The sequence below is a fragment of the Bidens hawaiensis genome, unplaced genomic scaffold (assembly GCF_021521415.1).
Source record: "Bidens hawaiensis isolate Kalapana, Puna unplaced genomic scaffold, B.hawaiensis_p1.1 tig00002307_1, whole genome shotgun sequence".
Classification (NCBI taxonomy): domain Eukaryota; kingdom Viridiplantae; phylum Streptophyta; class Magnoliopsida; order Asterales; family Asteraceae; genus Bidens; species Bidens hawaiensis.
This window is the reverse complement of record NW_027491124.1, coordinates 92,620-108,011: the sequence shown is the minus strand read 5'-3', so window position 1 is coordinate 108,011 and position 15,392 is coordinate 92,620. Positions and strand designations below refer to the sequence as shown.

Genomic DNA, 15,392 nt, shown 5'->3' with positions numbered 1-15,392 from the left:
TGAATGGACAAGTGAGTTATTATAGTCCGGAACATAATAACAGACTTGTTTGCACGAGGGAAATTCAGGGGAAATCACTGGGTACATTAATAGGTAAAAATGGCAACATATGTGTAAAGTATATAATATTATTTATACGTGCTAATGTGTATATATATATATGTACATATCTTGTGGGTACATGTATTGAGAAATGGGACCCGGATAAGGAACCGGGGGATGAAATAATAAAAGTACCGAGGATGCTGAAATTTCTAGAGCATCGGTTGATGATAAGTTTGACTTATCGGGCCATAGTTATGGTAGTACCAAGTTAGATCTCCCGTTTGATATTAACCAGAAATATCTAGTAACCGTTACTCCCAACCAAAATTGATAAATCCCTTACCCTACCAACACCGGTACCGTATATCTTAATAACTCCCTATGATCACCCGAACTGCCGACCCTCGCGTACGGATGGACCTGTACCTGAACCCATTCTTATTCCATTAAGATAAATAAATAAATAAATAAAATAAAATAAAATAATAATAATAATAATGAATTTGATAATAAATGAGCAGCTAAAAATAATATATAGAAATATATATATGTATTGCTCACTCTCAAACATATGAGACATACCACCTCCAGATCGAGAATTACTGATTTTAGCAAACCTAGAACGCCTGAGAACATTGACTGAGCAAGTGATAGAGTTTCCCATAATGGTAGTTAATAATATTGAAGGCAACCCATGTTGCGCGATTACCTTGAACCTTGCAACTCCCTATGTTAACCTTACATCCGTTAGATGCCTATACCCATGTATACTCGAATAGAATGATTACCCATACACAAAGAGGTGTTGGAATCATTATAGCATAGTTGGTTATTCGTTCGTAGGTGGTATACTGTGTATGCCGGATATACGAATAAACACGGATATTATAACGTGGTACGTAATCGTTTGGTGCGCACGGTGAGCATGTATCGGTTATGCTGACATGCAGAAGGATATTGAAATCAAGTATATTAAACATTAATCTTTGTTGAGAAAGATCTATATGTCAGTTGGTGACAAGGGTTATGAAATATATTTAAACGTTAACCGACGTCAGGTTAAGTCCGTATGTTATTTTATTGTGGGACATATATATATACTAGATACTGGTATGTGTAATATGTATGATAATATTTGGTGTGTATGTGTACCTGTTGATATGATTGAGCTGGTAACGAGTTATACGGTGAGATTAGTATTGATTACTGCGTACGGGATGAGTACAGCAGAATGACATAAAAAGAATAACTCCAACGACGGAGATTGATATGAGTCAGTTGATTGCTCAAAGATAGCAGATGATGATACCGGATGTCGTATCACAGATCACTGTTAGTGTTGATGCAAATGTGATCGCAGAATTATAGATCGAGCGATCACATGAATATGAATATTTCAATTCTTAGTGGTATTACTAAGAGTGATAATGTCCCACCGAATACTATTATGACTACAAGTATTAGTTATAAACTAAACATGAATGGTAGTCGTAATAAATTAGATCCGGTATGAAGGATATTTTGTTGGTTGTGTTAAGGAAATTATTAATAGTTTACTGATGGTAAAGGGAGGAATAGATTAGCGAGTGGATAGAAAAGATCGAAATGGTTAAGGATATTGGTAAGAGTCTAGAACATTGTGTAGTGAAATATGCTACAGATATGTTGGTAGATTATGTTGTATCGTGATGGAACACAATGGTACAAAAGTATAGTTAGGAAATTTTTACTCAGATGATATGGTCAGAATTTAAAATTCTTGTGCTAGAGCACTTTTATTCGAGTAATTAAGTTCAGAGATTGGGAACTGAGCTATGAAAGATAGAAATGTTGTGTGCTGATCACTTAGAACACGCTAATAGTTTGAAGGAATTGTCATGTCTGGTAAATGGCTAATTACTTCTGAAACTAAGCGAAGTGAGCGCTACATTGGGGACTAACTCCATCGATAAGGAGTATAGTCAACCCTGTAAAATATACAACCTTTGGAAGGGTTGTGTCACAAGCCAGCATTGATATATTTAACTCTATGGGAAGCGGACTGGAAGGACGTTAGGTGAGACGTCGAGTGTTAAAGAAGAGAAATGATAAAGGTAAAGTGCAAGATAGGCTTTGAATAAGTAGGTATGTCCTACAACCCAGAATTATACTAAGACTAGTTCTGGTGTGAAAACATGAACCACATGAAGGGTCCTTCCCTAACTGTGGAAAATATGGTTATCGGCAGGAAGAAGAATGTCGAGTGATAGTAGGCCACAGGTGTGGTAAAGATGGACGTAATGCCCCATTTGTAGAACCAATTGAAGCCATGTGAACCGGCAACCTCAACCCATTCATGTACAACCACTTCGAACCCAACAACTTCAATAACAATCCATCCAAAGAAATCAAATTATGCCAAACAGTTGTACTTGCTATGAATGTGGCAGTACTGAACGTTTCAAGAGAAATTGCCCAAAGTTGAACCAAGGTGTCGTGGAAGATGAACCTCATGACAAGCATCAACCTCTGATCAAGCAAGGAGCCGTGCTTTTGTGAGTAATTCAAATAAAGCACGTCATGATCCAAAGGTGGTATTAAGTATGTTGTAGTTTTAAATCAATAGGCTTCAGTGATGTTTTTACGGTCGTCGATAGAAGTTAGTTCCTGTTAACCTCCTATCATTTGGAAAGATACCGAAGTGAAACTATAGAAACCTATACTGTAGAATCGCTAACGGTAAACCCCTAATGGTTAACTAAATTGTTCGGAATTGTCCTATTATTCTGAACGATTAACCTTTCCTTATTGACCTACGACCAGTAAAGTTAAGAAGTTTTGACGTAATAGTTAACGTGGATTGGCTAACTCAACATGAAGCTGCAATCAAATATGAAAAGAAGATGATTAGAAGCTCTCTTTCGGACGATAAGGCGATTAGATACAGAGAAAAGTGTACGGTATTATGTTACCACTCTAATCTCATCTTGAGATGTTATAATATTTACGACAAGAAGACGTGGTGTATTCAACGGACGTGATTGCCAAAGTATTTAAAAGAAAACATATAGAAGATATTCCGGTGTTACGTAAATATCCGAAAGTTTTCCCAGAAGAACTTCCTGGATTACCGCCAACCCGACAGGTCGAATTCAAAATCGATTTAATACCTCAAGCTGGCCCTGTTGCTAAATCATCTTACCGACTTGCACCATCTGAAATGCAAGAATTATTGGATAAAGGCTTTATACGACCTAGTTAGTCACCATGGGGTGCACCAGTGTTATTTGAGAAATGAAGGACGGAGGTGTTAGGATATGTATTGATTAGAGAGAATTGCATAAAGTGAAGATCAAGAATAGGTATTCACTTCTTCGAAGTGAACGATCTGTTTAACCAACTGCAAAGGGCGATTTACTTTTAAAAAAATTGGTTTTAGATATAGTTATCACCAAATGAAAAGTCCAAGAGGAGGACGTTACAACAACAGCGTTTCGGACTCGTTACGGCCATTATGAATTCTTATTTATGCCGTTCGGGCTAGCAAATGCGCCGGCAGTGTTCATGGAACTCATGAACCGAGTTTGTAAACTTTATTTTGACAAATTTGTCATAACGTTCATTGATGATATTTTGATATATTCGCAACGTAAAGAAGAGCACGAACGACGGTTAAGGAAAATTGTGAAAGTGTTAAAGCCAGAGGAGTTGTACGGGAAGTTTTCGAAATGTGATTTTGAATAAAGAAGGCATAATCCCTTGGTCATGTTGTAAAGCAACAAGGATTTCACATAAATTCAAATACGATAGAAACCATTAAAATTGGCAATCACCCAAGGCGCCAAAGGAAACGCGCCAATTTTTAGGACTAGCCGGAGACTATCAGCGGTTTATTAAAGAAATTTTAGCATTACCCAACTCATAATCCTTTGTACGACGCAAATGTACAAATTTTATAGATGATAAGAGACCGCAGTCTCATATTCATCGAAGATGAGTCGAGTTGTTAAGCGATTATGACTGTGACATCCGTTATCACCCCGGCAAGGCTAACGTTGTAGCCGATGCCTTGAGTAGGAAAGATCGGGTTAAGCCATTGCAAGTGCGAGCACTGGGGATGATAGTCCAGTCGAACCTTTCGGACCTGATACGAGTCGCTCAACGTGAGGCGTTGAAAGAGGAACAATTGGAAAAGGAGGGACTTTACGGCAACGAGAAGAATTTCGAACAGCGCGTGGACGAAATTCTCTATTTCAAAAATTGGGTTTGGATCCCGACCCTCCATGACCTTCGTGAATTAATTATGGACGAAGCGCATAGATCGAAATATTCCATACATCCGGGATCGGATTAGACTATTGATGATACGAATATCTGAAAGGATTTTGTTAATGACCGAGTGTGGAGAAAGATATGAATACGTATGTTGGTGAAAATTTAAGTTATGCAAGAGATAAGGCTACATACCGAAAACCCTTGGGAACGCCACAACGACAGAAAATTCGCCAATGATAGTGGGAATAAATTACATTGGATTTCGGGACGCAAATTCCCAAGATATATCAAGGGCATGAGGAAAATTGGGTAATCGCGGATCGATTAACCAATCCTCGCATTTCATTCCAATCTATGACGATTACCACAATGAATTCTCGCCCAAATTCCTGATGGTGAAATGGTATCTCGTCGTGGAGTACCATTTTCAATGATCTCAGATCGAAATGGTCATCCTACTTCCAATATTGGAAGACGGGGAAGGAAGCATCGAGAGCTTGAAGCTTTCTATGGGTAAAGTGATTATCACCAATTTGTTAAATCGAAAATGGGCGTCACTCAAGCCATAATATTTGGATTGATTCGAGAATCAACCAATCGGATTTATAATATTTAAGATAAGTTGAAAGTAGCGCGAGATTGGCAAAGGATTTATGCCAACATTCATAGGAAACCATTGTCACTGGAAAGAGGTGACAAGGCATTTTTAAGGCATCACCTTAGAGAGGTGATATGAGGTTTGGTAAAACCGAAAATAGCTCCTTAATATATTGGACCTCATGAGACTATCTCCATGATAGGTCATTTAGTTTATCGATCAAATACTCCAGGGGCTAAGTACTATACTTGATGTTTTGCCATATATACGGATTGAAAAGTACCTATGCCACGAGGCAACGAAAGTACCAGTAATGGAGGTACTCATGGAAGACATGCCTGATATCAAAAATAATTCCGTAGAGTTAGTAGACGGGAAAATTAAACAGTTTGGACACACCAAGCTTTATTAATTAAGATTAAGTGGAATTCACAGCGAGGACCAGATTATACCTGGTAACGCGAGGGTGAATTCTGAAAGAAACCCCCCCCCCCCCACCTTTCTCTCGAAAGGGGATAGTGGGCGTGTAAAATTTCGAGGACGAAATTTCTTAACGGGGGGAGAATGTAACGATTCCGACGAAACCCGGTATACCCTAATCGGTAGACAATAGTTACATCATATTTAATGTCGGGTACATGAATTACCACAGTAATTATACGAGAATACATGGTTCACTGTATTGATTGTACGTGAATATATAATTCATCGTATTGAATATGCAATCAATCGATCGATAGTTATTGAAACCCGAACGAATCGATGGTTCAATTATAAACGATATCTATAATATTTAGTGATGTTTACGAAGTACTAAAGCTTCGGGATAAGTGAATTAAAGCACAGAAAAAGAATTTCGATTTAATGGTACGTCGGTACATTAAACAAAACCTTTAATACCAAACCGAGCAAGAGATGATCGATCAAGCCGAAAAGATGCGCGATAATTAATAACATGGTATTTTAAGTTAATGGAAGTCATGGTTTAAGTTTTTTTAAAGTGGTTTTATATAAATTTCATTTTTAGCCGAAAAACGACCGTTTTAGCCTCGTTTTAAGCCGAATTAAACGTTTAACCGAAAAACGAACTGAACCAGATTATCCAAAACATTATCCGGATTACGAGAATCCAAATATGTGGCCTAGAATGGAGAGGTGGGTCCCACCCCACCCCCCTAACCAAACCGATCGGACTTAGGGGTGTTACCCGAAGCCCTTATTTCTTTTTTCATCAAAACATTTCAACAATCTTCATCTTCTCTCAACAATTTCATCCAAAAACCGAGAGTTCTAGCAAGGAAAACGAGGTAATGATCGAGTTATTCACGTTTCCATCTTCGTTTCTTGAGTTTATTTGCAAGAAAATGAGGTTTCTAAGATGAAAACCGATTCTTGCATGATCAAGTGATGTATACGGGTTATACAAGGGATCTTGGTCCAAGAAAGGAGTTAAACGAATCAAAAACGAATTTTTACGGTTAAATCTTTGTTTTTGGAATCATAACCGAAACCATGAAAGAAATGGCTTGATCGTGAGTGTAACTTGCTTGGTATTGTGGTATGTTGTTTGTAGGCTCTGTGTTTAGTGGTAGATAAGGCGGAAAGACGAGTTTGTAGCTTGTAGTGGCGGAAAACGAAAGGTATATTCGGTTATGTTCGGTGTATGTGTTTTGGGACAGATTGTTGATGGTTTAGAGTTAGGTCATGAAATTTTACAGGGATGTTCTACACATGAAAATAAGATTTCTGTGAAATTTTGGTAATTTTTGGACAAAGGATGAATATTTGGTGAATTTAATGCTCGGTTTTGGCCAAAAATGGTGAAAAATAGTTAAATATCATGAAAAATTCTGAAAAATTGCAGATAAGCTTTTTATATCATGTATAAGTCACACACAAAATTTTAGGTCCGTTGGAGAATTCTAAGTAGGCTTTTCGGTTAAACGAGTTCTAGGGTTTTCTAGCTCGGTTTTAGTGAAAATGGCATGTAAAAGAAGATTTTGGTTCTGGAAAAATTACGGGGGACTATGTGGATGGCAGGGGACATCCAGGAGAAATTTGGGATTTTTCTATGATCGTTTGGTATTTACGACATATTTAGTGTTTAAATGGTGTTTAAAAATAGATAAATAAATTTTAAATATAAAAATTAATTCTGGAAATATTTTTATAAAATTCCCCACTGTCAAAAAGTGGTTTGTGCAAAATTTCAAGATCCGAGATTAAACGGGTAATTATTTGTGCTAATTATCAAACTTTTAAAGTTAAAACGCGTAAACCGGTGAAGTTCGCTTAAGCGAGGTGACTGGTGTATAAAAACCCTAAAAATGAACTATTTTCATATAAATGAGTTAAACAAGTAAAAATAAATCATCCGAAAATAATTCGGATGATTTGAGTAATTTTTGTCCGATTTAACAGTTTCCGGTACGTCAAAGACGGAAACGGGACCCGCGGCCAATCGGGGCGTCTAAACCAAGCTCAAATCTCACAACTTTAATTAAATTATCAGTCAACCACTACTTTCGGGTCGTGTGTGACCAAACTCATTTTTGAAACGTAAAAACGGATAACCGTGCTAGGCACGCAAAACGAGAAAACGACTAATAGTAGTTGTGACCATGGAACTCTAAACGACATCACAATCTGAGTCCGGAGAAGTGTTTCTGGGTTAACATTGCCCCCAGAACGGGTACAGTGCTGGGTTAACAGTGTCCCCAGATTTACCGGGTAACTTGGTTAAAGTTATATTAATAATGAGTGTATAGTAACGATCGTAGGGATCATATTACAGATTGGACGTGTTAACTGATAATGGTTGTTGTTACCTGCTTGCATGTGCTAAGGTGAGTTTCACGAGCCCCTTTTTCTGAATTGTTTTAAATATTTTCCCGGGGCGGAAAGCATGCTATTACTGAAATGTTTAAGTACATACTGAACGCATGGATTTGCGTGGATTTATATATATTTTATTGTACGGGAATCGTACGGAAATGTACTAAGATGGTAATTGTCTGAGTTGCTAACATTCTAAGGCCCCGGAACACGAGTGATTAACTGAAAGCCGGTAGAGTATGGATAGTACTATTGGTCTGACAAACCCAACTGGTCCGGCATGGATTTGCTAATGTTTCCCAGCCAATTGCACATGTCTATTTTGTTGTTATTTATTTTGCTATGTAATTTTAGACATAGCGGTTTGGGGCAGTTCCGTGGGCGGGGGATATGCCACGGGGGTTGTGTGTGATAGTCAGAGGTTTCACTTGTGGGCTCAGCATAATTACATCGTAATTCTGGGTTAACATTGCCCCCGGAATGAGTACAGTACTGGGTTAACAGTGTCCCCAGATAATATTATATTTTGATATGGATTTATCATGGTTTACTCAAATTGTGAAACTCACCAACTATTCGTAGTTAACCCATTTTCTCACATGCTTTTCAGGTACAATTAAGATGAAGTGATTGCTTACGTGCTAAATGCTTGATGTGTGTAAGATTTGCGTGCAGGATATTAGGATACATTATAACAAATAGAATTGTGTATCGTATTGTATGATGTGTGTATCACCTAGACGGTAATGAAATACAAGATAATGTAATTTGAAGTATATTAATGTATTCAGTTTTCTTTATAAACAATGTGGTTGATATCAGAGGTGTCTGTTGCATCCCGTTTACGTTTTCGCTGCGGTTACGGGGTGTTACATTCATATGCAGACTTGAACTTGAACATGTCCGATTAAAAAATAAATTAGTATTATGTTTATAATTATTCTTAGTTGAACTATGTAACATTAGATTAATTAGAGTTATAGGATGTTCACAATGATGTCTTAGCTTTTCTATCGGTTGTTGGCGTCAAAAATCGTTCCAACGGTTCCGCCATTTAACCCCCATTAACCGCTTATCTTATGATATTACATATGTAATGGTGCCGACATATTTGATCGCCACCAAAATATTCGATTAAACATTAAATAGTTTTTCCAATTAGTTCTGTTCTTTATACTTAGTTGTGCAATCAAGTAGTCAAATTTTTTATTTTGTTCTATAATTGAGCTTTATACACAAGAGAATCTGAAGTTATCTTTTGCTGCCACTAAGATAACCGGTAAAAATTTCCTTGTAACCCAAAATAAACCACAAAGTTATTATAAATGCTTGGGCTGTCAATTCAAGTCTTATCGTGTTTAATAGGTTATAAACGACGCATTTAATACAAGTATGAAACATGTATAGACTTTTTAACTACTTCATATGTTATAGCTATGCCTATAAGACAGTTTTAAAATCATCATCAAGATCCAATATTTGGTAATTGGGTTGGTTTTGTCAGGTCCGGGTGTTTGTGTTCATGAAGAAGAGGTGTGTGATTGTTTTCCTTTTTTCTTTTTATTTTGTTTATTATACAGGTAAAATAGTACATTTATAAAAACTAATAGAAAAATAACTCCTAATAATAAAAAATTATCAAATGTATTGTTGCGATTGTGTATATAATAAGAAATAAAAGGATACTTTTTAAATCTTGGATTAAAACTTATACATCATCTAATTCTTCCTAATGATGAATGTTAAATGAAAGTGAGGTTGTTGGAATTTTCCATGGACGAAGGAGAGAAGAAAAAGAAACAACTTTTCGTATTGTTGAATACTCAAATAGGTATTAAGATTTAAGAATTAATGGGATTGAAAGTGAGACTTGAACATGTATAGTTGTTACATTACCAATTACCAAAACATTAATATTGTTTTCTTCTTTTTTATATAGTTATTATTGCATAGGTGTGAATCAAGCAAGGATAGAACAAGAAATTTTAAGAGATGTAATAAAGTACTTTTGCAGTCGCCCGTACTAGTGTTACCGTTGGGGGAAAACATAAGAACCCCCTTACCACAGCGCCTATATGGCTCTTCGCACTTCTTGCACTCATCCGTCTGCTCCCACCGTAGCCCAAAACCTTTTATCCAAGACTCTGCTGAAATTCCTCGAAAGACCAGAGAACATTTCAATGAACTCTTTCAACACTAACGTTACCACTTCCCAATCGCCTAAGAACACACCCCAATCCGATTCATCCCTAGTGGTGTTCTTAGTATCCTAGCACACCTTTCAGTTATTATTTCCCAAGCACGGTAACTAAGTTGAAACCCAGGATATCCATTGCAATCAAAACGAAAACTTAGATTAACCCAATCTGTCGTGAATTCGAGAAGCGAGGTTCCTAAGGACGTAGTAATGTTACGGCTCACCCTAGGGCAGTCCTTCGGGGCTCTAGCGACGGGTCAGTGAGGTAGATAGTTCTGTATGTGTAGTCTATGTAGGAGTGCCGTTCGTAGAACAATAATAAAACACAATTTTTATTAATATGAACTACAATACAAAATATATAAAGCAGTAAATTACAATACTTGGAAATGAAAGTTACAACTAATTTAATGAATACAAGGAAAAAAAATGCATAAAACAAGTAAAGCGGGACTGTGGATTCGTGTTCAACATGGGTCCCTTAAAACAATTTGTGGGTCTCCCAATAGAATCCGTTTGTTTCCCATGGTACAACAGCCGAAGCAGATAGTACTGCCGGGGAGGACCGAACTCCTGATTGGAACTCAAAACTTCAAAGAAAGGAGTAAAAACGAACTTAACAACCTTTACGAGTGTTTGTATTTTGATATAAGTTGGTGATCTTGCAAAAATGAGAGTGTAAAAAGCTACATACAAAATGAAAGAGTCCTTATACTTTATAGTGGATGTGAAGTCCTTTGAGTTGGATGAAAAAATAATAACTTAATAATTAGCATTAAACGTCTTTAATGTTTTTTATTAGTTAATTAATTTAACTCAAGCTCCCAACTCATTATATGAATCATTTAGACCCCTCGCTATGGGTAATATATTGGGAATAGAATGAACTAATAAATAATTTCTATTTTATGTACAAAGTCAGATAGAAAAAAGAAAAGATTCGAAGGAACGGTGGGGGACGCACACCGTCAAGTGGCGCGGTGGGTGGGTGGGGGGCAGAAGCAACGATTCGAAGGCCCAGTGCCCACGTGAAGCACCCCACCATAGAGAACAGCCTTAGTGGAGAATACCAACAGTCACGAAACCGCTAATCAAGAGCTTGAACTAACTCAAACTCCCAGCTCTTCACATGAATCATTTAGTAGAGAATCCCAACAGTCACGAAACACCTAATCAAGAGCTTGAACCGCTGCAGACGAGACACGTGCAAGTGTACAGCACCCTGCTTACCCCAACTAGTTAGACTAGTAGATGCTCTTGAAGGCTTCACAAGAATGTGATTTCTTAAAGAGTACATCAAGTAAGGAGCGCTCCACCCTTATAAACCATTTAAGGTTTTGTCTCTCGGCCAATGTGAGACAGGTTCCCACTTCTTTCACTTTATTTGTTGAAGTTGACAGCTTTAACATTTCAAACACTCAAATTCAAGCATCGATATCTCATTCATCTTATGTACGTTTTGGAAAAGGTTTGGTTCGTTGAGAAGATCTCACAACATAGAACGCAAACGAAATAGTTAACAATTATATTAACCGCAGTTACATATATTTTAACTATGTCCAAAATGCAAAAAATACATTTTTGTACCTGATGAAAAAAACTCATTTTTTCCCATTAATCCAAAAACAGTCTATTAACCGTACAAAGTAAGGAGTACGACCGAAAACAATTTCGGACTAATCTGGCCACTGTCCTCGAAGAATCTGATTCCGAAGCCTTCATAACCGCAGAATTGGGCTGGGGGTTCGCTTTCAATCCTCCAAAAGGAGTAGCTGATATTGACATCACCGAACATGTAATAGAAAAGGCAATTTGGATAAGTTGGATTATCGGATCGTGCAGAGAGGGCGATGAGGAAGAAGGGGGAGGAGGAGAAGCAGGGAGAGGAAGTGAGATATGGTTTTGGAAATCTTGAAAGAACCAGTCCATCCCTATATTGTGTTATGTATATATAGAGTATAGATACAAAACGTTTTTTAAACGGCAAACTCACATGTAAATGTTATCGTACGTAGTTTTTCTTAAACAAATATATTTTATTTATTTACTATTGTCTATTATTAAACAAATGAAAACTTATCTAAACTGTTATCAAAATATATGTGCTCCAAAGTCAAAATCACATTTTGGCGTATTTTACCAAAATTGGGCCAAAAGATTTGCTAAAAAGTAAGGCTCCAATGTTAATATTGTGATTAGGAATGGATCGAACAGCTGCGCTCAACTGGAAAACGTCAATCGACGCCTCCTTTCTACATACTGTTTCAAATATTGTGTGTGATTGAAAGAACCTGTTAATTTCATCCTCAGTTGTGTGAGTGTTTTGTATGTTTTAATCACATCATGAAGCCACATCTAAATCACATAAGGTCTTAAAAATTTAATGTGGAAATCAGTTCCCACATGAAGATAAGGAATAAATCATTTTAAGAATGCAAAAAAAAAAATAGAACTAAACATTAGTACATTACTTCGGTTATCAAATACAAGAATCACCAAAAATAAAGTAACATACTAACTTAACTGCTGGTAAGGTAAGGGTGAATATTTTGATGTTTAAAGTATATCAGACTTCCAACAAGATAGATAATTCACTTGAACAAGAAGAGGCATAAAATCCTCATGGTTCACATCAATCTGAATTAGGTTACCTCTAACATGCTTTCTGATGTGCTATATACGGTAGCTGGCCATCGCGGAGGAGAAGAAAAGAACGGTTTTGGTGGAACTTTCAACGCTTCCATGCTCCCCTCTAACATCTCTATGACTTCATATATGGATGGCCTTTGATTTGGTGCAGGTTGTATGCACCATAAACCAACTATTGTCATCTTTCTTGTATAATCATTTTCCTCAGCAGTCGTTACACTATCTAATACGAAGTCGTCCTTGTGAAGACGCTTGTAAATCCAATCAGGAAAATATATCTCGCTGGTTCGTCCAGAACCGACATCCGCATCTACATTTTTTCTTCCTCCTACCATTTCTAGTAACAACATACCATAACTATACACATCAGATTTATGGGACACTCCTCCAAAGTTTTTATTATAAACTTCTGGCGCAATATACCCGATTGTTCCTCTAGCTTCCAACATAGAAACAATACTCTCTTTCCTTGAGTATAGCTTAGCAAGTCCGAAATCTGCAATCTTGGGACATAAATCTTCATCGAGGAGGATGTTATGTGGCTTTATGTCAAGATGCAAAATTCGAGTGTTGCACCCACGATGAAGATAGTCAAGACCACATGCTATTCCATGTGCTATCTCATACAACCTTTTTACTCCTATGTTTTCACTTGTCTCTGTAGGTGCGTGAGTATGTATAAACTTCTCTAATGATCCATTTGGCATATACTCATACACAAGAGCTCTATTTTTATATTCGAAACAAAATCCCAAAAGAGTAACAATATTAACATGAGAAGTCCTACCAATGCTTGCAACTTCGTTTATGAATTCTTGTCCATTTGCTTTTGAGGAGTTTAAAACTTTAACCGCCACAAGTCGACCATCAGGTAGCTTTCCTTTGTACACTTGTCCAAAACCTCCTTGTCCTAGTTTAACTTTGAACGAGTTTGTCATTTTCTTGATATCAGTGTACTTGTACCTTTTCGTACTTAAGGAACCATAATGCATGACAAAGGCCTCAACATTTTTGTCGTCCTCGGTTTTGTGCTTTTGTGAGGCGACACAATTGCTCGATGGTAGTTTCCAAAGACAGTATATTACGAAAAAAATAACCCCAACTAATACTGATCCAAAACCTATAACTGCAATAAAGGAAAAGGTATGAGTTCTATTCTAACACCAAAAGAGGATATAATAGTTAAGGAGACAAAACGTACCCAGTTTCGTTTTGAAATTTATATTGGAACCTGGAATGCCAAGAAAAAAACATGAAACTTAAAAAAAAAAATTGGTCTTGCTTGTGTGCACCAATTATATGAACAATTAAGAGGATGAATAGTGAGATCTCAATTTATAGAGACAAGAGAGTGAAGCGGCCGGACCGTTCTGTGCACCCACTCAATGCAAATCAAGAAGTTGTTAATGGGGAAAAGTAGCAGCCTTAATTTTTATTTATTTTATTTTTTTTTTGTTTTTCTTTTCTTCTTCCAAAATGAAAATGGTGCGCTTTTAGCCTTTGCGTCTCACCAATCACGATATATACTTTTACTTCTCCCAGAAACCACAAAATCTGAAAATCATATGGTATACAACGTGTGTGTAGGGTTGAAGGATTACTATTGGTAACCAAAAAATAAAAATAAAATAATGGAAAATTCTTAAAATTGACCAAATTTTTTTTTTAACATCGTTTGGATCCCCCGCCAATACCTGCGTGAGCCTTCCTAAGACAGGATGTCAACCGTCCATACTGATTTTGACGCTCCAGGCCTGACCCACTCAAGGACACTATTAAAGAGGAAACTCACACCACTGTGAGAAAACCCCTTTAAGTCAGGTTTCGAACATGAAACCTCAAGAATCCCAAGCCTTAACCATCATCTCATGCCATTGAGCCAGAAGGCCAATGGTTAAAATGGACCAAATTTAGAGAGAAAAATCAAAATTGACCCGAAGATTAAAAGCGTTCCATTAAAGTTTTAGCAAAAACAAACGAAGGAGACACATTTGGAATCGTGATGACGGATTTCAAGATCTAATAGCATTATGCCACATGTCTGAATCATACAAAGTTCATACGAAAACCGTCGGACCCGTTAAAGTTGATACGAAAACCATCTCAATCAAAATAGCATAGGGAGATGGGTTTTAATATAATATTATTATATTTAATTTTGCTCATATTTAGTATTTCTTTTATAACTTTTTAAAATATAAAGTTTTATAAAATTTCTAATATACCGTTAAGACGAACTTATTTTTATCTACGTGTCGACATAAATGCTACTCAAAACCGACTCATGTCAATTAATGCGAAACGTTCAATAAAAACTTGACCCGACTCGGTTTTGAATAAATTTTATATTGGCACATATATAAAAACAAACTCGTCTCAATGGTATGTTCAAAATTTTATAAAACTTTATATTTTAAAAGTTATAAAAAAACCTCAAAATGAGTAAATTTAACTATAATAATTGAATGTTAACAAAAAACAAAATTTCTAAGTTTCCGGATTCCAAGAAAAAAGATAGATTTCAAAAAGATAGATTCTTTTGAAAAGTCGTCGGATCCGATGGTTTTAATTTGAAGTTATCTGATTCGACATATATGGTTCAAAACGTGTCGGCCAAAATGGATTTGGTTCAAAATTTGTCTTTGCGGACAGTTTTTAAAGGACAATTATAGGGTATTTTGTATTAATAACTGTATTCATATTCATAACCGTATTCGTTTACCTGACCTGCTAATATAAATAGGGCATTTTGTATTAATAAAAACTTGTATTTAACTTGGTCTAACTTATTTTATAATTTCATAACTTTCAATC

At 36.5% G+C, this 15,392-nt stretch overlaps 1 protein-coding gene across 1 annotated transcript in view; it reads right to left on the bottom strand.

The window, feature by feature from the left end:
- Nucleotides 1-12,446: 12,446 nt before the first annotated feature.
- Nucleotides 12,447-15,392, bottom strand: part of LOC143617110 (LEAF RUST 10 DISEASE-RESISTANCE LOCUS RECEPTOR-LIKE PROTEIN KINASE-like 2.4) — a 46,594-nt gene continuing 43,648 nt past the window's right edge. Inside the window, exons 6-7 of the mRNA XM_077089766.1 lie at nt 13,780-13,809; nt 12,447-13,704 (exon numbers count right to left, since the gene is read on the bottom strand). Of these exons, the coding sequence (XP_076945881.1) occupies nt 12,572-13,704; nt 13,780-13,809 (1,163 nt within the window). The 3' untranslated portion in view covers nt 12,447-12,571. The remainder of the gene's footprint in view (nt 13,705-13,779; nt 13,810-15,392) is intronic.